The 22368-nt window shown below is 29.8% G+C and overlaps 1 protein-coding gene across 4 annotated transcripts in view; it reads right to left on the bottom strand.

Moving 5' to 3' along the window:
* The window catches only part of Nrm (neuromusculin), a 183435-nt gene that overhangs the window by 16151 nt on the left and 144916 nt on the right, over positions 1-22368 (bottom strand). For 2 of the 4 annotated variants that reach the window (XM_072899749.1, XM_072899751.1), the window contains exons 7-16: positions 20154-20304; positions 16829-16940; positions 16408-16586; positions 15682-16026; positions 14634-14900; positions 13876-14232; positions 13119-13379; positions 12546-12803; positions 11842-11859; positions 11090-11230 (exon numbers count right to left, since the gene is read on the bottom strand). In XM_072899749.1, coding sequence (XP_072755850.1) covers positions 11090-11230; positions 11842-11859; positions 12546-12803; positions 13119-13379; positions 13876-14232; positions 14634-14900; positions 15682-16026; positions 16408-16586; positions 16829-16940; positions 20154-20304 — 2089 coding nt within the window. Of the gene's footprint in view, positions 1-8399; positions 8437-11089; positions 11231-11841; positions 11860-12545; positions 12804-13118; positions 13380-13875; positions 14233-14633; positions 14901-15681; positions 16027-16407; positions 16587-16828; positions 16941-20153; positions 20305-22368 lie in introns of all 4 variants that reach the window. The other 2 variants (XM_072899752.1, XM_072899750.1) reach the window with 2 other exon arrangements.

Genomic DNA, 22368 nt, shown 5'->3' with positions numbered 1-22368 from the left:
TTTGACCCGAATTGTCGCGAACGAGAGAGATGGAAGAGCAAACGTGCGAGAGAACGGAAAAATGAATCAGTTGCAGGAGTCCTCCTCAGGAATCAAGCTTACTGTATTTGACAAGATAACAAATGCTCTTTTCTTATTTTTGAAACGAGTTTGCCATTCTACATTCTAAATAAAACATTATACACAAATTTTAATAAATGAGCCACATGTTTTGCAGAATAGAAAAATAATTCATTCGCCAAGTTTTCTGCAAGCTTCTTGACAATGTGTTTTTGCATTAAGCTATCACATCATCCCGAATTGCATTATCTAAATGGGGAACATTGCGTGGCATGTCGTGTCTCTGGTAGGATCAGAGGACCTCTAAAGACGGAAATAAATCTCAGTGCAGCAAATCCGCCGTAGCTCAAGCGCGTTTGTCTTCTTTCTCAACTCGCGAAATAACGAAATTTTAGTACTGTAAAAATAGAATGCTTGAACGATACTGAATCCCACGAATAAATTAATCTCCGTTGCTAAGTAAGTTCTTATGATTAAGTTTCTTTACGTAAATTCGCGGAAAATAAAAATATTTATTTAATAAATAATATACACTAAATAATAATTATAAATTTAATTATTTATATATCTTTCGTTTTACTTGCACACAGTTTAAACATTTTACGCCTAATGAGCATACAGATTATAATTAGGAGTACAATTATATTAAGTTAGTTATACTAATTGTACTATAAAAAGCATAGTTAGTATAACAACATGCGTTTTAATCTAATTGTAAATTTGCTTTCTCAGATAAGACAAAATAATCTTGAAAGTAAATTTTTAATGACGCTAAAAAATTGATTAATATCAAACTAAGAAAACAAATAGAGAGAATTGAGGAAACATTAAAATTTTTTAATTTTATAGTATCCTCAATTCTTTCTATTCTTTTTCTTTATTGTTAGTTTAATATTAATCAATTTTTTTAATATGCAGCGATAAAAAATATTTTTCTGGAATATCTTCAAAAAAAATTCTGATTAATCCTCATTATCTTTGCTATGTAGTTCAATAAAATGGCAATACAGAGATTTAAATATCTCTTAAATTAAATAGGGTTTTGGCTGTCGTTGAAATTGGATGCGAACTTTAATTCATGGAATTTTCAAGGTCCACGGAACGAAGTGCTCAAGGGAACAGCGGAAAAATGTCGTCGAGAATAGGGGTCGGAAAAGCATCGTCGAGTATTGCCGTCAAGCATACATACGGTATAAAAGATTGCATTGCGAGAAACTGCGATTTCTCCAGCACGCGATTCACAGTACGACCATTTTCCATTCGGTATATTTCCCACCGCAGTGACGTAGCCAATGTTTGCGGGCTTTCTGGCACCACACATACACAGATAAACTTCGAGGTTCTTTCCCTTCATTTCAGGCAACGTTGATCTTTGTCATCATATTTCTATCTTTTTTTCATAATTTTTTTTTCTTATATTCTCGTGCCATTTTATCGTTCTTATATTACTTATTTTCCTTTTTCTCTTCTCTCTTTCTACTTTGCTCTTTTTTTATCTTTCCTCTTCTTATTCCTCCTTTCTTATTTTCTTTTTTTTCGTGTTGGGGATCCTTCGTTACGCCATTGCTTGACGTTTTGAAGCTTTTCCAGCACTTTGAAATTTTATTGCACGCTTCGTTTAAAGTCTTGTCGCAGAGCCACGTTACATTGCTCTTGGATCGAACTACCCTCAGCGGACGGCAATTATCGACGTGCGCGCATGTATGTGTCGGAACTAATTTAATGACTCGTGTCCGCTAAATCGGGCAGGCTGGGCGACCTTTAAGGCCGTTTAAAATAAAATAATTCGTCGAATGCGAGCGGCATGCGATGACAAACGCACCTCTCCAGATTCCGTGCACGTGCGAATGCACTCGTAAGTGCGGCAACTATCCATCAAGACAGACTTATCGCGATGTCATACGTGAGCGTATTTCTTGTTCGATTTATCATAATGTCGCTAATAAATAAAAGGTGCAGAAATAAATTGCGACGAGATTGATCATGAATCTGTGAAATTGCGCGGTTTCAGAGAACTCTATTAATTGAAGCGTGCACCGTATCTGTAAACCGTAAAATCGTACGCGGGCTAATTTAGAAAATGAAACAATTATCGCCCGTTCGTTACATTACATGAAATTAGAGTACGCGTGCCGCGGTTTAATGTTTGCTGCGTTCACGCAGCCAATTAATCTGGCATGTACAACAGGCGTCAATAATCCCTTTATATCCGAATTCACGACATTCCCACATGAATTGTGTTTAGATACTCGCGCATTATCATGCTGTCGATTTTGAGAAGAATCGATAATGTTATCACCGAACAAAAGATGAAATTATACTTGAGAACTCTCTTGAATGGAATCTGTGTATTATCATCGAAAAACAATTAGTCACTGATGATTTCAATTATAAATCTGTACACTTCAGTGAGATTTTAACACAGATCAGAAATCTTATTTGAAATCTCATTGAAGGATCTTATTACAAATCTGAAATTTTAAGCTAAAAGAATCAATTAATGGTAGTGATTGTTTCAATCAGTGATATTTTAAAATCGTCTTATATTATAATTGTAACAATATATTTTTTCAAGAAATATCTGATTGCGAGTTTGACTAAGACTCTTGTTTATTTTTCGTTTGTCACATTTTAAGAATAAAGAAGTGTAACATGTACATATTATAATTTTCAATTTGAATATTAGTTATATGTGTTTCATTTCAGATATGTGTGTGTGTGTGTGTGTGTGTGTGTGTGTGTGTGTGTGTGTGTGTGTGTGTGTGTGTGTGTGTGTGAGGGAGCTTCTTTTAAAAATTAAACTTCAATATAAATAAAAAAGTTTTAAAAGTTAATAATCTTAATATAATCTCGTAAATATAATATGTACTACTACTACTGAGAGATTTTTTATTTTTTTTTATTATTACTGACAATGAGAGAAACACAAAAATCAAAACATAAAATGAAAGAGCAGAAAATTAAGTGTTTTTACTGAAAATTAGTCAAATGTACAGACCTTTGATGAAATTTTGTTTTGTGTCATTGTTTTGATTAGTGATATTTCAACTGATTCAATTTAAGAGAGTACATGTCTAAAATAGTATATTTAAAAAAGATATTCGTATGTGAAACTGGCGTTTCACTTTGTGGAAACTCATTAATTGTTGAGAGTTTTGGCTTTATTTTTAACAATTCTTAATACATTAAACAAATTGTTCTATTAAACAAAAAATAAACAAACAAACTAAAACGTCAAGTTCACGTTGCGTCTCACTTTGTCCGCTAATTTTCTAGCATTTTTTGCCAGATTTTAAGTGCTGCAGAAAATTATACAATAGTTCTACAGAAAGTTCTATACGTAAAAATTATTAGAATATTAATTAGACAAATTAGATCGTCCGACATGCTGGATGTATGAGTATCGAGGTGAGACGTTCGTTTCTCCGTTCTTCTATAATAAATTAATTGTGCATATATGTACACAAATTATAAATTTATTTTATCGTTTCTACTATACCGAGTTTTTTGTACGTATATAACGCGCTGTACGTGTAATTTTATCATTCGTGCAACGACAATCAAGTGCAAAAATATCGGCCCGACATATCTGTATAATGTAATCCGAAAATATTAGGTATTTGCCGATTGCGCTTGCGCGATAAATGCTAATATTTTTTTTCGCGTTATCTACGTCACAATTAAAACAAAGTGCGTGTCGAGGAGTGTCGTGTAAAATGTCGCGCGATCGTCATATTTGATTAATTAGTATATTCACGATCATAATTAAGTACAAGTGTTTTATGAGTGCTTTCGAAGAAATCGGCAAAAAATTAAGAGATGATGAGCAGGTTTGAGATGGTATCGGGCTTTGTCGGCATAATAATGAAGTAATTTATTACGTTTTATTCGCGGAATTAACTTTTTTTTGCTGTGATATCGCATAGCGTATTTCGTGCAATTTTTATTTGGATGTGTATAAAATTGGCGCCTCCTTTTTTTGTGGAAATTCATTAATTTTTTATTCTAATTTTATTTTTTAATAGTTCTAGATAAATTAAACAAATAGTTCTGATCGTTAAATTAAACAAATAGCTCGGGATGCTAAATTCACGGTGTGTTACTGCTTATTTTGTTCTCCGACGATTTTTTTAGCGTATTTTGTATACCGAGGTGAAACGTTAGTCACATTTCGTTCTATCGACTTTAAATAAGATTTCATATTATATTGTACGTCCGACGTCTCGGGCGATTTAAATTGCTTAATAAATATTCTAATAATTTTTACGCATAGAACTCTCACTAAAAATTAAAGGTAATTGTGCAAAATAACACGAAATTTCATTTTAAAATCGATAGAATTATTGAAATACGACTAGCGTCACACCTCGGTACTTAAATAAATTTAATGTTTCAGGCGATTTAATTTATTTAATAAATATTTTAATAATTTTTACGTGTAAGACTCTGTTCACAAAGTATTTGTTATTGCAGAAATTTCATTTAAAGTCAATACAACTATCGAAATACGATTAGCGTCTCACCTCGATATTAATGTTTCAGGCGATCCAATTTGTTTAGTAAATATTTTAATAATTTTTACTCTCTCTTTGGAAATTAAAAATAATTGTAGAATAACATTAATAACATTAATAACAATTAATAATATAATAGAATAACATAAATCTCACTTATCGATTGGACTATCGAATGGCCATTGTTTAATTTGGCAATTTAATTTGTTTAATTAATATTCTTATAATTTTTACACATATAACTTTTTGTAGAACTATTGTGAAATTCAAGTACTTAAAATCTGGCAAGAAAGGCTTAAATTGGCAGACAAAGTGAGACGCAGCGTGAACTTGATGTCTGTATGAACAATTTTTTTATTTAATAGCCAGAACTATTTGTTTAATCTGTCAGAAACTTTAAAATCATTAAAAATAACTCCAGAACTTTTAACAATTAGAGTTTCTACAAAGTGAGATGACAGCTTCACACATACACACACATACACACACGAGATATTCTGTTAATTATATATTTAATCTCAATACGTCAAAGTTATCAAACTATTCGTTACAAAATTGCCGATTCTTCGTAAAACTTTAATAACTATAATGCATCAATATCTGATAACGATAGAAAGACCCATAGCTATTATTAACGTCTTCTATGCCAAATATGTAACGTATTATATAATCAATTAATCTGTTCAAAAAAAGAAGACATGAATTTTATAGAAAAAAATTGAAATAATATTCTCAAATTAATAAAATAATATTTTTAATATTTTTAAAAGAAAAAAAAGACGCGAAGAAACTTGATTCTTTTTCATATTTCACTATCACAAAAATGTATTATTTCGTATGTTTTTAATCACACGGTTAAAATAATCTTTAATAGCATGATTGTTATATTTTTATATCATTTATATTATATATATATATATATATATATATATATATATATATATATATATATATGTATAGTCTTCTCGATTCAGTATCGTTCAATCTTGTTTTTACTACGCTATAATACCTACTTTACTATCAGAGAAAACATATCTACATTCACTACAATAAATTATTATTGTGGTATAATTTCAATTTATAGTGAATATATTTCTAATGTCCTTAAATTCCATGCAAATGAGTGCATCGTTCTACATCCTGCTTTAAAATGCCCGAGGAAACAATTTACACAATGCAGTCCCTTTTTCGTCTTCATAAGTCATGCGACATTTTCTCCGTCACGCGAAGGATATGATTGTTGAGTGATGTCACATTCAACAATAAAACCTCGCGAGATCGGTCACGAAGGCAGAATAAACACGTGCGTTTTGTTTTTTCCCCGAACAATTCCCCATGTAGGCGTTATTTTTTTCGCAGCAAACTGACTTCTCCTCTCCGTGAATTGAGGTGCCGTGTGTTTATTGTGCAACCGGTTGTGTGCATTCCGTTGTATAAGCGGTTGCTTGTAAACTTTCTCAGAAACACAAGGATATACGCGAGAGAACCAACACCGATAAGAGAAAGGACTAAATTAAATGTAAACTCGGCTGTGCAGCTTGTAGATTTATAGGATAAAGGACGTTGAGAGACGTATCGCATCCCGTATATCAAAAAGATTGCGCGTGCAATGGAGGAATATGACATTCTATGACAAAAATGTGCGGATGCATTCTTTCTTTTAAAAATATCGCGGTAAAGAGACCTTGAGCGTTAGCGTTTAAAAATATTTTCCAACGTTGCTCCTTTGTAGAAACGTAACTCGTAACATTATCTTGCAAAAAGCTTGATAGCGCGTGCGCGCGTTTTTTCCAGCGACAAAAGGTTACACTCCTAGAATATCGGTTGCAGGAATATAGGAAGAAAAATAGCATATATATTATTTTAATCTTCGTAAAATAATAGAAAAACTTTTTACACGAGATCGTGCTTTAATTATAATCGGCGCTTTCCGTATGGAAACGATATAAATGTTCCATTGTATCAAGCTTTTACGTTGCATGTTTGGCGATGCAAAATTGATACTTTAACATCTAACTGACGATACATTTCAATTTACATTTCTATCTGCGTCGAGATGGATAAAAAAAAGATTGTCAGGAAATGTTTACTCTAATCCGTGCAAATCCTCCACCTACCTTGTAATTCCGAAGGTATTCCCCCAGCAATTTTGCATGGTCATTACAAAGCCCGTATTAATGATTACAAGCGATCTTCGCTGAATTATGCAAGAAGTTACACACGCGATAACTATAGCATGTGAAAGAGCGTCGTGTAGAACACCTCGTTCGCTCTCTTGCGAACAATTATAACTACCTACCTCGCTTGTACCAAGTTGACAATAAACTACTGTAGACCGGAAGCGGTAGTTAAATTATGCAATAGGATATGTATTCAGGTGTTGTACAGCAGAGGATCATTTCCTGCGAGATTTCAGGTCGCCGACAAACTTGCATGCTATCGTGAATGAGCGCGCCAATAGAACCGGCTATCCTTTATGCATTTATCGATCATCGAAATGCATGATATTACATTAGTGTTTGTTAGTACAAGTAGTTGAAATGTACAAATAAACAATATACATATCTCCAAATAACTATGGTCAATAATCAAATAAACATTCAACTCAATTAATTATATTCCTACGAAAAGTTTGCACAAATTATTTAAAGTTAATACTTGTGGTTAATATACATGTTTATTTAAATTTATCGCGGAATTGCCAATTTATTTAATATGATATTTTCTTTATTTGCAAATATTCACAAATTAATAATAATACAAAATATATAACATGTATTTTTAAATCTTCAATATTGTCATTTTATATTGAAATTGTTATTATTATTTATATTAATATTTATAAGATATTTTATATAAAAATAATCAAAATGCTTTTATTTTGCAATATATGTGAGGAACAATTACAGATATAATTTTTTTATATATTTTCGTTTTTTTTAAATTATTTCTGCTATGTAATATGCAATTAACATATATATGATTCGATATCTTTAGAGTAATAAATTACGCTGCTAAATTAGTTGACATAGATTTTAAAGAGACTGAGTCTATATGTTAATTGCATATATATAGCAGAAATAATTTAGAAAAACCAAAATGTCTATGATAAAATGTGAAAAAATTATATCTATAATTGTTCCTTACACATACCACAAAATAAAAGCATTACGGTTATTTTTATATAACATTTTATAATAATAATAATAATAATAATAATAATAATAATAATTTCAATATTTAACACAATTGGTAGGAAATAATTATGTCAAAAATTTTATTTTTTACAAAAAAATTGCATTTGTAATAATAAACAATTTAAAAAATTTATATATATATAATTAATATATATATTTAAAAAAATTAATTTTAAAAATTTAGTGGCATGTTTTCTAGATTGCCGGTAGATCAAAAGATCGTAATTATATTATTTAAAGTATTATAAAGAGAGTACATAAATAATAGTAATTTATATTAATTTATTATAATAATTTATTATAATAATTTATTATAATAATGTATTATAATAATAATTTATCATTGTAATATTTTAATAATACTTTATAGGGGCTATATGTACATCAATAAAGATATGTACAAGCATAACAATATCAATATGTTTTGTCTACAATTGTGTATACAGAAAGCGTGTTTTATAAAGCAAAAAATGCATTCTATATTTTTAGTAATTTGACAACTCTTTTCCATATTGCCTCTATGTGGAGCAAACCTAAATAAAGCTGACTTAATGCCGACAAATCAAAAGCAATTGTTTAACTAAAATAACATGAACAAAAAATGTAATGTGCTACGGTTTGTACTTACTGTTCGCGTTCCTCCAACTCGACCACCCGGTTACTGTCTGTGTTTTGTTTAGCAAGTCCAAATTAAAAAGTAGAGCAGAAACGAATCAGTTTCGTGTTAGTGAAAACTACTGAACGAACGCATGCTTGCTGCCGCAATGTTAATTGTCATTAATTATGAACAAAGCGAGTGTGTTTTTCAAAAACAATTTGTATGGGAATATTATTTTGTATTGTGTAATTTTTCATATATTATTATAAAAGTAACTGCACATAAATAAAAATAATTTATTAAGCAAAAATATTGCATTTTGCTTTTTGTATTATGCCGAAAATGTAATAAAAACACAATTTCAATAACTTATATTAAATACATATTTTTATCAAATATTATTTAAAATTAATTTAAAAGTACTGACTTAATACAGCATAAATGTCACAATTTTATGTAGCTACACAATTGTACCCCGTTTTACTTTTGTCGAATATTCACGTTTATTTTGTGAAAAGTATACATATTATTATAGTGGCATGTTAATTAATTGACAATGGACAAATTAATGAAAACAATTAATTTAGTTGCGGAAAAATTGGAAAAAAATATGATGGAAAAATTATTGCAATTAATTAATTACTAGTATAATTAATTTAAATAATTAATTCTTTGTCGTAATTATTATATAACGGCAATTTTATGTGACAGCAATACTAAACTAAAAAGTATAGGTTTTGTTATCTTCTTCAATTATAGTTCCATTAAAATACAGTTGAGAAATTGTAAATTTGATTTACAGAGTTGTGTTCGATAAACAATATTATTCCGCTTACAAATGAGCTTACTTTGCATGCACATCGATCGTTGTTTAATTAATGTCATCGTGTTCTTATGTGTGCGTGCATTGATATATTTAGAATCGTAAATAAAATCTTGTTAAAGTTAAAATCTTGTTATGTAAAAGAGGTTAGACAAGTTGTGTCACTAACCTAGAATTAAACACAGAATTATACACATCTGTTGTTATTATATAATCTTATTTATAACGCGATGAAAGAAAATAGAAATCACGATTAATCAATATCAATGATATTTACATATGTCTAAAACAGGATTATTGTTCTTAATAAACCTCATTAATCTAAAGTAAATCTGGACTTCTCAACTTCGAGTTGAAAAAGTTTCTTTAGTTTTACAAGTTTTATTAATTTTTTCAGGCGAATTAACATTTATATTGAAATAACTCTTATCTACTTTTATCTATTGAAATAACTTTCATAAAATAAAGTTGTAAAAAATGATAGTCCAATATTTATATTTTTAAGACAGTTTTGAACTTTAATAAGCTATTAATATCTCATAAAATATTTTATTTTTTATATCATGAATTACATTCATAATAAAAAGGAAAGGTATTGGATATTATTGCAATTTAATTAATTCGAATCAACATTACAGCAGCGTGGCACGCGTTTGTCCGTAAAAATGATTTATATATATGTATCTCCATCTAAATGGAAATTTCATGTTGTTTAGCTACTTTATACAAAAATATCGAATATAGTGAGCATGCTTTTATTCTACTTGGCATAAACTGTATATAAGGTATAATATAATTTTTTATACAATGTGTAATATATATCTACGTCTGTTTTTGCATGGATTGGGTTAATAGATGTTTTTTGTCAAAAAATGAAATATACTTTCCGGAACAAAGTCTACTTTTTTTTAGCAAATGGACGTAAATATCAAACAAATCAGTTTAATGGATGTTTTACAGATTTATATAACTAATTGTAAGATAACTTTGATATACTTACGATTACGCGTTTCAAGCCATTTATTTGTTACGAGAAGATTTATCAGTCAAATTAAATTACGTTCACAAAGAAAGCACAAAAATTAACACAAATAATGAATTAATAATTTTTTAGATACAAAACAATAAATTTGCATGGTCTCTTGTACGTATCAATTCTTTAGGAAGATACTTTTTACATTAACAAAGGGGTATAAATGATATGTATTGAGGACATAAACACAGAGATTATATTACAGTTTACTGGTGAGATTAAAAAATTATATCGTTAGTATATATTAAAGAAATATAATTGTTAACATTCTTTTTCTGTTTAATTATGGCAGTTATAGATTTCTCGTTAAATGAAAAAATAGTTTATATGTAAATTATATGTAAGATAATAATATTCATCGGTTCTATTTGAATATAGATATATATATAGAAACATTTTTTTAAATTTCTATCAAAAATATATTTTGATTGTAAATAATTCAGATTTAATCTTTAACGCGCGAAATATTTAATTTATATATCGGTTCTTTAATCTTTAACGCGCGAAATATTTAATTTATATATCGGTTCTATTTGAATATAGATATATATATAGAAACATTTTTTTAAATTTCTATCAAAAATATATTTTGATTGTAAATAATTCAGATTTAATCTTTAACGCGCGAAATATTTAATTTGTCGAAGATATTATAAAACAAAAATTATTACCGTGATAAAATTGAAAAGTTACATTAATTTCACACGTATTCAAATATACGTGATATAAGTTGCTGATCCGATATAAAAAGGATTGAAGATTTTTACTTCGCGTTCTAGTATGCCATGCAAGTCGTCGATCATGATAGCGATCATGATATATCAAATAGATATATTAAATAGAAAATATATCAAGATAACTTACATTTCATTTGACTGCGTTTACGTCGACACACGATGTAGATGGCCACGCAGATTAGTATTAGGACTAGTATCAGCACCACTGCTACGACGATAATAATTAGCAGCAGATTACCCTCCAATTGATGCCACCAGGGTATATGACCTGTAACACGATAGGTTGTAATATTAATAATTGATAACGATAATCGATACAAACAATGCGTACAAAGAAAATGATACACGTCTAAGACACTTCCATTATTTTTATTAAAATATATATAGCTATATACATATATATTCCACAATAAGCAATAGAAAAGTGATATTTTTTATTCGCGCGATTAATCCGTACAGTAACAGAGATACGTATATCAAATATCGCTAAACCTATAAAAAAAAGTCTGAAAAATACACTAAAATAGAGAGAAAATAAAAAAGAGATCAAACAATTGAAAAGAACAAAGTATATATATTGCGTATCAAATTTACAAAACTACTGATTCACGATAGCTCGTGCTATCATAGCTATAGTATAAAGTTAAAAAAAAAATCTTTGTTTTTGTTCTACTTTTTTATTTATGCTATATTTATAGAGTGCTTAAGAGTAACACAATGTATTTCGATTAAAGTCTCAAGTTGCCAGATAAATTATCATTAAAAGTCCAAATCTTGATACACGAATGCTAAATGCTAATTATACATATGTATATACAAATAACAATTACATGTAAGATATACATATTATACGCAAGACTTGGAGTAATATAGACTTACTTTTTTGTCCATGGTGAGCTGTAAAACAACAAAATTTTTTCAATATCTATAAACAGTAGATTAAAACTCATCACTTTGATGCGATTATAAGTTAAAGACGGATTAAAACTTATCACTTTAATACGATTATGCAATTGTATAAGTACATTTATGCGACGATATCTATTACAAATCTATTATGCAAAACTGTCACTCTCATAATTATTGTACATAAAGATAATAAAAATGTAGTAATCTCACAAAATAAATTCTCACGAAATAAATTTCGTCATTTATATTTGTATATATATATTCAAATATGTATTAGATTATATATAATTTATCATAGCGATTTTAAAATTTATATTATACGTTTTTCTAATATTATTGAAGATATGTTTGAAGATATTTTATCGTACCTACATATGCGGAAAATTCACTTGCAACAAATACATATACAGTGAAAACTTTATCCTGTGTGTTCACAACTTTTCAATTATATAACCTTACAAACTCTGCACGACTGTTACATAGAAAATTTCATATTATATTAATATATTTTTTTCACGTATCCAAATATGGATAAAAACTGTGTCGAAACTGTATAATATTTTCTAATATAAAGTCTGTATGTTAAAAACTTGTTGGTAAATACTTCTACTTCCTTTTCAGGCAAATATAAGCTCGGCGCTATTAACGATCGATGAAAAGTTTGCTGTACCAACCTGGTATGTCGCGCTCGCACGGTACGGAGTGGCCAATTGTGTTATTTGCCACACATACGTAAGTCCGGAAGTTAGTGATCGAGGTATCGAGAAGTATATAACTTCGTCCATTTCGCATTTCCGCGATTTGCTCCAACGTATCGTTTTCGTTCTTCAAAGACCAACTGAAGTCCGTCTCCTTTGGATTTGCGACGGCTGAGCAAACAACGTAATCTTGGCCGTTGAATCGTTCCTTTTCTATGTGGCATTCCGGTTTAACTACATAAAAAATATAGTTAAATATTTAAAGCGATATAAAAAAGAAGAGATCTACGATTTGAGTGTGGGATTAATAGTGAGATATTTAAGGAAAAAATTGTATTAAAATGTTTTTTTTTTTTTTTAATAGCTTTATGCAGAAATACAATCCAAAAAGTTTTTTCTTTAAATACATTTAAACGATGAAAAGACAAGAGAAAAATTGTACCATTAATTTATTCGATATTCGCCTTTTTTAAATGAATTCATTCAATAAATTGAAGAATCTTCATGAAATTGTTCGTTCATTCTCTTGAAAATGCGATGGAAACTTACATTGCACATTCATAACCATCGAGATATTCAGGGAACCGTGACGATTCGACGCCTCGCAGTAGTAAGTGCCATTGCTACGTCTGGGTACCTGCATTTTCAAGTCAAGCACATGGCCCTCCATAATGGTGTCGGTGGACCCTTCCCGGAACCATCGGAAGTTCGGTTTCGGTCGTGCTTTCGCGTCACATTCGACGATTTCCGCGATCGTGTCCACTGTCACGTTGATTATCTTCTTCGAGATTGTGATATCTTCCGGAGGGACTTTTTTAAGAAAAAAAAAAAAATAGAAATTTTAATATCTCTTTATATCAGCTAAATCATAAAAGCCGACAAATTTTTAAGTTAAAGATACAAGTCCCTTTTTAATTTTTAAGTAATATTTTCCCTTTTATCAATTAATTTTATTTTTAATTTTATTTATAATTATAAATATAAATATTAATAATTTCTTTTTTATCAATTATGTATTTATTAATTAATTGATTTTATTAACTATATAAATATTTTCTGTTTGTTTTAAATGATGTGGAATCAAATTATTGGAATTTATATTTTATATTTACGTTAATGTATGTCGAAAATTTAAAAATATTAAATCCTTTATATCTGCACAAGTAAAGAAAATTTTTTTCGGCTATTGGAAATATTTTTGTTTTTTCTATGTAATAAGCGCTTAAAATGGATTTTTATACAATCGATTTATGCAAACAAGCAAAGATATCCATCCGTACAGAAAAAAACTTTAAATGCAACGTACACTCGACATGAAAGTGAGTGCTGCTCTCCACGCCCTGGCCAATTCCGTTGCTACTGCTTTTGCAGGTGAATTTGACGTTATCCTCGTCACGGTCGAGCTGGCCATTCGGCCAGACGGTCAGATTCCATACGAGGGTCGATTGGATGCTCTCGAAGTCGTTGGTCCTGGGGTCGGGTGGATGATAAACGTTCAACACGTAGTATCGATTCGTTTTCGAGAAGTCCATAGGAATATCATCCCTCAGCCAGGAAATATTGCAGATTGGAGCGCACTCGACCCAACACATGATGCTCACGTTAGGCGAGTTGTAGACGTAACCGCGGTACGAGTGTAGCTTTTTGATGAACGTCGGAGCCGCTAATGAAAATCGATGACTCTTGATTAAGCAGTGATTCTTGGAATTTGTCATTAAATAATTACGAGAAATGTCGGATATAATCTGTTTATCACTTAGGGGAATAGAGGGGCTGTATGTTTAATGTAAAACGTCAGATTTGTCACGGGAACCGACATATGCCATATCGAGTGTTATGCGAACTCAAATTTTCCGTGCTCCGAAATACCGGAGTTTAATTTTAATGAGGCTATATATTTCGATTATTTATGCATGTGTATAACTGGCGAAGAGGGAACTAAATTGCTTGAAGCCTTAAATGTCGCTGTTAATCTGGTTTTGAAATGTCGTTACGCAACTCGTTAAATTGCTGGCTATGTAGGTATACATATAGTTACTAGGAGCATTGACATATGTCGCTCACCAGATACGTCGATAAATGTTGTGGCTGGGTCGCCGTCGCCGGCATCGTTGTAAGCCAGACACGTGAAATTCGCCTCGGTTTCTAAATTAACCGATTCGATGAAGAGCGTAGCGTCGTTCTCATCTGGAAGACGGTGCCAACCACGCAGCCACTTGAAGCCTGACACTTTAGGTCGTCCCGGATCCAAAACAAAGCAAGTGATAGATAATGGTTGCTTCTTCACTACTTGTCGGGGTTCATATGTTATTGATGCCGGGCCGGGTTTATCTGTGGAAAATATTTCAAAAATATGCAGAAAGGAAAACAGAACGAGAGAGAGAGAGAGAGAGAGAGAGAGAGAGAGAGAGAGAGAGAGAGAGAGAGAGAGAGAGAGAAAGAAAGAGAGAAAAGAAAAGAGACAGGTACTCGCACTAAATATAATTCGATTAATGTAACAAGACACGATATTAATGACATAGCATAAAGATAAAACAGCTGACAATTTATCGATATCACTGCTGTAATTAGCATCAAATGTAAATAAACGCTTTTACAACGTTAGTTGATATTGATGATAAAATGTTATATAGGAACTTGAAGCTATATAATTTATATAAAACCTATTTTAAGTAATCTATTATTGGTGACAAATTTTGAAATAATATTTTATTTATAATATATATTTGTATATCGTATGTGATACAGGAAACATTTAAAGAATTAAAAGATATTGAAATATGTATACAATACATAAAATAGGATATGAGAGACATACAAAATCATGAATAGCTTTTTATCGCAGATTACACATTTAAATTGAACTTGATGTACGTGAAAATAACATTTCCTCTTCATAAAAAAAATTATTGATAAATAATATTAAAAGAATTGTGTATGTGTGATAAACCGTAATACCGTATTTATATAATTGAACAGCACATATGAAGCTCGCAAAGCGCGAATAATAGACGTAACGAATTACGGTTGGGAACGCGTAATGGATATTTCGCCAACTTCTCTTCCATCAGCGCATAACATGAATGAGTGACGCGTGACAGAGAGGACTTACAATAAACTATGACAGGCGTGCTCGGAGAGATTGGTCCCCAACCGGCCTCGTTCCTCCCTTCGCAGGAGTAGTTGCCATGGAAGGTACGGCCGACAGATTCCAGCAGCAGCTTGCTGGGGTCGATGTCGCAGAACGTCAACGATTCCTCGGTTGTCGTTGTCATGGCAGTGCTGTTCCTCGGGCAGTCCGGAAGTTCTTTCAATAGATCACCGTCCAAATACCAACGGACGGCTGTCAGCATCGCCGGATTACCGGCATCGACCTCACACGTTAACGAAACGTTCTGACGATCTGCCTCGTTCACAGGTGTTTCCGGATCCATTATCACCTCCACCACCGGTTTGTCTACACGTGTATGTGTGTGCGTGATAAAAATTGGAATATACATCCGCGTCATATCACGAGTATAAAACGGAATAAAAAAGTATACGCCGCGCGTCAAACTCTCTCTTCAACTTTACTCCCAATGTAATCGCGTAGCTTTGGAAAAAATTGTTGTTTGTTAATAGAAGAATCAAGCTATTTCACGAAAAACTATATCGCGAGAAATGACAAAATAAAATATTCCCGATGAGATATCCTTCCCGCATATTTAAATTTATTATTATCTGGAGTTTTATGAATTGCGGCTTAAAATTGTATCAATTTTGCATTTCGTGATAAACTGTTTTGTATCAGATACATTGAAAAATTAAATGTCGCTTATCCGTCTTATCTAATACGTACAGAAGACTGAAACCTCTACGTCGTCCTCGGAAACGGATGAGCCGGCGTTGTTTTCCAGGATGCATTTGTAAGAACCCATGTCGCTAGGAGTTGCGTTTTTCACTGTAAGCGCTGTTTGTTCCGTGATTCCGCCGTCGTAATGCTCTTCGTTTAATACTAATTCTTCGTCGTCTCGTAACCTACATCACCCGATTAAGAGAAACAAAATGAAGACAGCGATAATTAAATTTTTTAGTAGAGCATATAGAAATGGCGAAAATCAAATATTAGTAGGGCATACAGAACTGGCAAAAATGTGCTAGATTCTTGTACTAATTTATCTAATAGAATTAACATTTAATTTCGAGACAAAGGTAATTGTCTGAAAAAATTAATTTATGTTTAATACAATCAATATATCTTTACATAGAAAGCCACTCACCACATCACTTTTCTTAGTGTAGCTGGATTCGCTTCGTAGTCGCAGAATATTAAAAAGTCGTCTGTCTCATTGACCGTTATATTGTTTGGTTTCATTTTGATTATCGGCGGATCTGCGACAGATAAATCGGTGAAGATGAATTACGAGCGATAAAATATGCGCGCAGAATTTCGATGTAGTCGCAAAGAAAAAAAGAAACATTTATCAGAGGAAATTCGCCAGAGTAAAAAGGAAAGTAAGATATAAAAGATTAAATTAATCCTTTAATTAAAACTGGATAATTGACATCTTTTCTTCAAGTGCTAATAAATTTATTGTATTGCAAAAATTTTATATTTTTTAACTTAAATAAAGAATGTCCTCTATTCGATATTTTATACTAAGTCTTTTAATTGATATTTGTTACGCAGTCCGAGCTTTCTCAAAAAATCATACTTTACTTCAACGGTACTTCTTCTAATAAATTTTTATTATTTATTATTATTTTTCTTTTGTATAGTAGCAGTTTCTTTTCTTCCATTATTTTGATATTTGATATTAAGATTGTATACGACATCAGGAATGCCATATGAATTTGTAGTAACGTATATGAATACGAGCACCAAGGCACATTCATGATATGATATTGCACACACACACACACACACACACACACACACACACACACACATATTATACATATATTATATATTTATTTATATATAAATATATAATATTAATATATATTATATATTTATTTATATATAAATATATAAATATATAAATATATATTAATATATATTATATATTTATTTATATAAAAATATATAAATATATATTAATATATATTTATATATTTATACAGAGTGTTCGGCAACAGGTGGGACAAAATTTAAGGAATGATTCTACACGATAAAATAAGACAAAAATCAAGAATGACAAAATTGCAATAGAGGTTTCGTTTTTTAGTTATAAATATTTAAAAGTTCGTGTAAAAGGTATCTAAAGCTCGGCAATTCGCTGCATATTTTTGCGTCACAGAATATTTTGAGAGCGATTCAGTCGATGTTAGTCTAAGCCCGCCAAAAATTTTGCAGTTTACCATACTTTGGGCACCTTTTACGCAAATTTTCAAATATTTATAACTAAACGACGAAGCCTCTATCGCAATTTTGTTATTCTTGATTTTTCTCTTATTTTATCATGTAGAATCACTCCTTAAATTTTGTCCCACCTGTTGCCGAACACTCTGTATATAAATAAATATATAATATAATAATTGATATGATCCGGTTGAAAGTGAAAGTTAAATTAAAATAGTAATAAATAAAATAATAATAATAATATGTAAATTAATAACTAAATAATATCTAAATTAAATATTAAATTTAGATTAATCGTCGATCACACAATATGCACTTAACGCGCGGCAGAAGGGATAACATGAGAAATATAAAACAAAATTCCCATAAGAGAGTACGTAGTGCGAAAGTGGGTTGTCACAGTGCTAGCCGGAACGTTGGAAACATGCCAAACTCGATGTCTGGAGTTTCTCGTTTCCAATCCATATGGGTAGTCCTCGTTCCGGCTGCAAAACGAAAGTTTCTCCGCCATTTCGCACTCTAACTGAAAGCGTCAGGGAAATATGCAACCGTCTTTTTTTTGTTCGTTTCGCATTTGCGTAATCAAGATCACAGTAAAATAAAATCGCAACTGCACTTTTGATTTCGAAATCAGGCTATAATTAGATCGATGATGATCGAAATATCGATTTAAAAAATAATCTAATAACATTTTTGTAAACATTGTTGCTGGAGCACATAACCTTTTGATTAACTGGCATAATTTAACAACTAATTACTTTTTCTTTCTTTAATTGCAATTTTATAATAGTCACTTTTTAATAACTGTATGTAAATGTATTCACATTTTCGGATGTTGTAATGTTTATCATATAAATAATGTTTATAAATATAATCTTTTATTTCTTAATGCACACATTCAGATACGGCAGTAAAATTATATCTTTCAAAATTATGTTATTATATCACGAAAAAATATAAAAGTATCCAAGAGTGGTTCCTCTTTAATATATCGTGTGTTAACTTTTCGAAGTACGCAACTGGAAAATCATAAATGTTGCGCGACTTATATGAGCTACTCTTTTAAAAGGGCAATATAAATATAAATATTTATAAAGCGAGAAATATTCTTGAAATTTTTACGCTTTCATTCCAAAATGTTCGATCACTTCTTTTGAACATTCGCTCTTGCTCTTCAAAGCAAATTGAAGTTTGGACGAATTACATCCATATTTTTATTTTTTGTTTTTTTTTAAAGTCATGTTTTTTTTATTTTCAAAACTTTGCTTGAAAAGTCGTCGATTTTATGATAAGATTTTTACCGATAGAGATTTAGATATTCAAAAATATATTGCTAATAGATGATAACAGGAATAAATTTCCAATTCTATTAGAATCTCTGTTTTTGACTGATTCCTAAAGGGTTACTTTCAAAACGATTGTTTTTGCATTGATTGTGTGTAAAATATTTTATTTTCTTTTGTAGAAAGAAGACAAAATTTTTGAATTTAAGCAGGATAAAGTTCTTCTGATTGTTCACTGCAAAGTTATATTAATTTGCATAGTATTATGCTGATGAATGGCGCATAGGTGTGCAGAGTTATTTATTTAAAGGATTTAGTTTATAAGAGCTAAGTGTATGCAAATGTTAATAACCGTCCTTGTGTAGCTTGCAGTTTCGTGTCGACGTAGACTATATCCGGTGCAATATGCAAATGTGTGAGTTTGAGGTTACAACGCAATCTTGTTGCAGAGTTTCAATGCTATTAAACATAATTGTAATTATAAAATATTACGGATTACAGTTTGTATAGTTTATATTATTATTACTTATAAGTGAAATGGAATATTATTTTACATGATCCAACTGCTTGCAATGTTACTAAATGTTTTTTTTAAAACAGATCAGAAGTTTCACTTTTCTTGGAGCGAAAGTTTTATTTTATTCAACATTATTTGTAACTTGTGCATATATACATAGTTTTATATATGTACATATACAAATTTATATAATAATTTTATATTTTTTAGATAAATTTTTGTGAATAAAAAATACATATAATTGTAAAATATTAAAAATAAAAGTATATAATTATATAATTTTATATAATTATATAAAAAATATATATACTTACATATTATATTAAATTTATAATAGTAAAATTATTATATAAATAAGACGAAGATTATAAAAAATTGAGAGTTGTCGGGTGCAATCTCATTCGTAGTGACTATCTTATTCTACTTCGACTCGTAATACTTACATAACACTTCGATCGTTGTTGTTTCCTTCATCGGCTTTAAATCCTCGATACGGGTAACAGAATTTTCGGCATAACAGTTAAATGTTCTTCCGTTGTCGTACACCGATGCCGTAAAAGCGAGATAACTTATTGTGTCCAATGTACCGTCCGCCTGCGAACATAAGTTGTTTTAAACGGTCCCGACGGAAGTATAATGTCGAATTTCTATTATTTATACTATCAGTTTTGCTAAGCATCTTAACCAAGTGCTTCAATTAGAACAATAACTGCTTATGATGATTAATGAATATTACTACCGCAATGACTGAATTATTCTTCAATTAATTGTTGTTATGCATCTTAAGGATAGGATACATACATAAACACACACACACACACACACACACACACACACACACACACACACACACACACACATAAATTAGGCTTTATATAAAATGATATTTCATAAAGGTTTGCTCTTTATCAATTTTATTTAAAAACATACACAAACATGAACATTCTCAATATATGATGCGAGTTAATGAATATCGTTAAATCTGTCGAAATATTTCAAAACTAATTGAATTGAATCCGTACGCGTGTATTTATATATCTATATATATATATATATATATATATATATAATTATTTTTATAAAAGAGTGGACTTTTTATAGGGAATAATATTTCATAAAAGTTTGAGTTTTCTGTAAAAAAGGTTAAATTAAAGAACCTGCGGTATACATACACATGCACGCATACATATACATGTATGTACAAATTTTGTCAGTTCCCAATTTGTGCAACATAAAAAAACGCAATATTGCATGTGGCATTCAATGACCTGTATAATTTTAACGATTCTATAATTGCATGGTACAGTTGAAAATGTACTAACAAGTTGACACATGTAACGACAATGTACAATTTGTTATCGTATTCGCGATAAAATTAATCAAGTTTCGCGCTTGTTTTCCTTCTTTGTGAAATGGTACATATATTTCATTATTACTTACATCATAAATGATTGCAAGAAATAAAATTATATTTGCCTTTAATAGAGAGGAGTATTTTAATCAAAAATAACTTTAATGAAATTATATATATATATATATATATATATATATATATATATATATATATATATATTGCAATAAAAATTAAATATTTTTTTATACAAGATATTTTAATACATCTTTAGATTAGTGTATCAATTCCCAATGATCTTGATCTTATCATATGTTATCAAGTTCACGAATCTGAATAAAAAAATGATTCGAAAGTTTCCAAAAAGTTTTAATCATCGCTTGTTATTTATAAAAATTATTAACAAATAAATATTTATATAAATCAAGATTTGAATGTTGACAATAAAAAATTCGATATTGTAGATACAATTTATACAAATATTGCTATCAATACTACATACATTCTTAAATAAATATACAAACTTTACATAGGGCATTCAAAAATATTAAAATAAAATTGAAAAATGAATGTACAGATAAGGAAGATTTTCTATTGGTTTGTGCAATTTTCTACACAAAGCAAAATTTATTTTATATTGTCCGCTATTTTCAGTATGATGAGATTTATAATTATGTTGATAATTACGTCAGTTTGTAATTTTATGCGTACGTTAAAAATTTATTTTTGTTTACTTTTGAACTTTGCGTTAAAACGCTTTGCATTAAAAGTTGCAAAAATTCATAATATATATAAATAGTAATATCCACATAATCTGTGTCTAATATTGATTTTTTATTGTTAATTTATGTTTGAAGTTGGATTTACATGTAAATCTTTTTGATTAACAACTTTTTAATAAACAAGGAAAAACTTCTAGAAACACCTTTTAGAAAAACTCAGATAAAATCAGGATTAGTAGAGGTGGGTATATTAATTTAGAAATTTATCGATATTTATTATATTATTATTTTTAAGTAACTAAAATTCTTTTCTTCAATTTTAATGATGACTTAACAAAATTAATTCTGCAAATAAAACAGGCACCAACTGATTAGATAGACGTAACAAAAGAGCTTGAGCAAAGATAACAGAATGTATTCAATAGAATTAGAATTATATGAAAATAAAGTCAATATAAATATTTCTATGGCGTTCGAATAGATTTCATATTGCATACTCATTTCATCTTCTTTTTTTAATTTTTTTATGAATCTATTAAGTATTAAGTAACTAAATCTGGCGAAAATGTTCTGTATTTATCTTCC

The sequence above is a fragment of the Anoplolepis gracilipes genome, chromosome 9, assembly GCF_047496725.1.
Source record: "Anoplolepis gracilipes chromosome 9, ASM4749672v1, whole genome shotgun sequence".
Classification (NCBI taxonomy): Eukaryota; Metazoa; Arthropoda; class Insecta; order Hymenoptera; family Formicidae; genus Anoplolepis; species Anoplolepis gracilipes.
The sequence above is the reverse complement of the archived record's forward strand: the minus strand, read 5'-3'. Positions and strand labels throughout refer to the sequence as shown.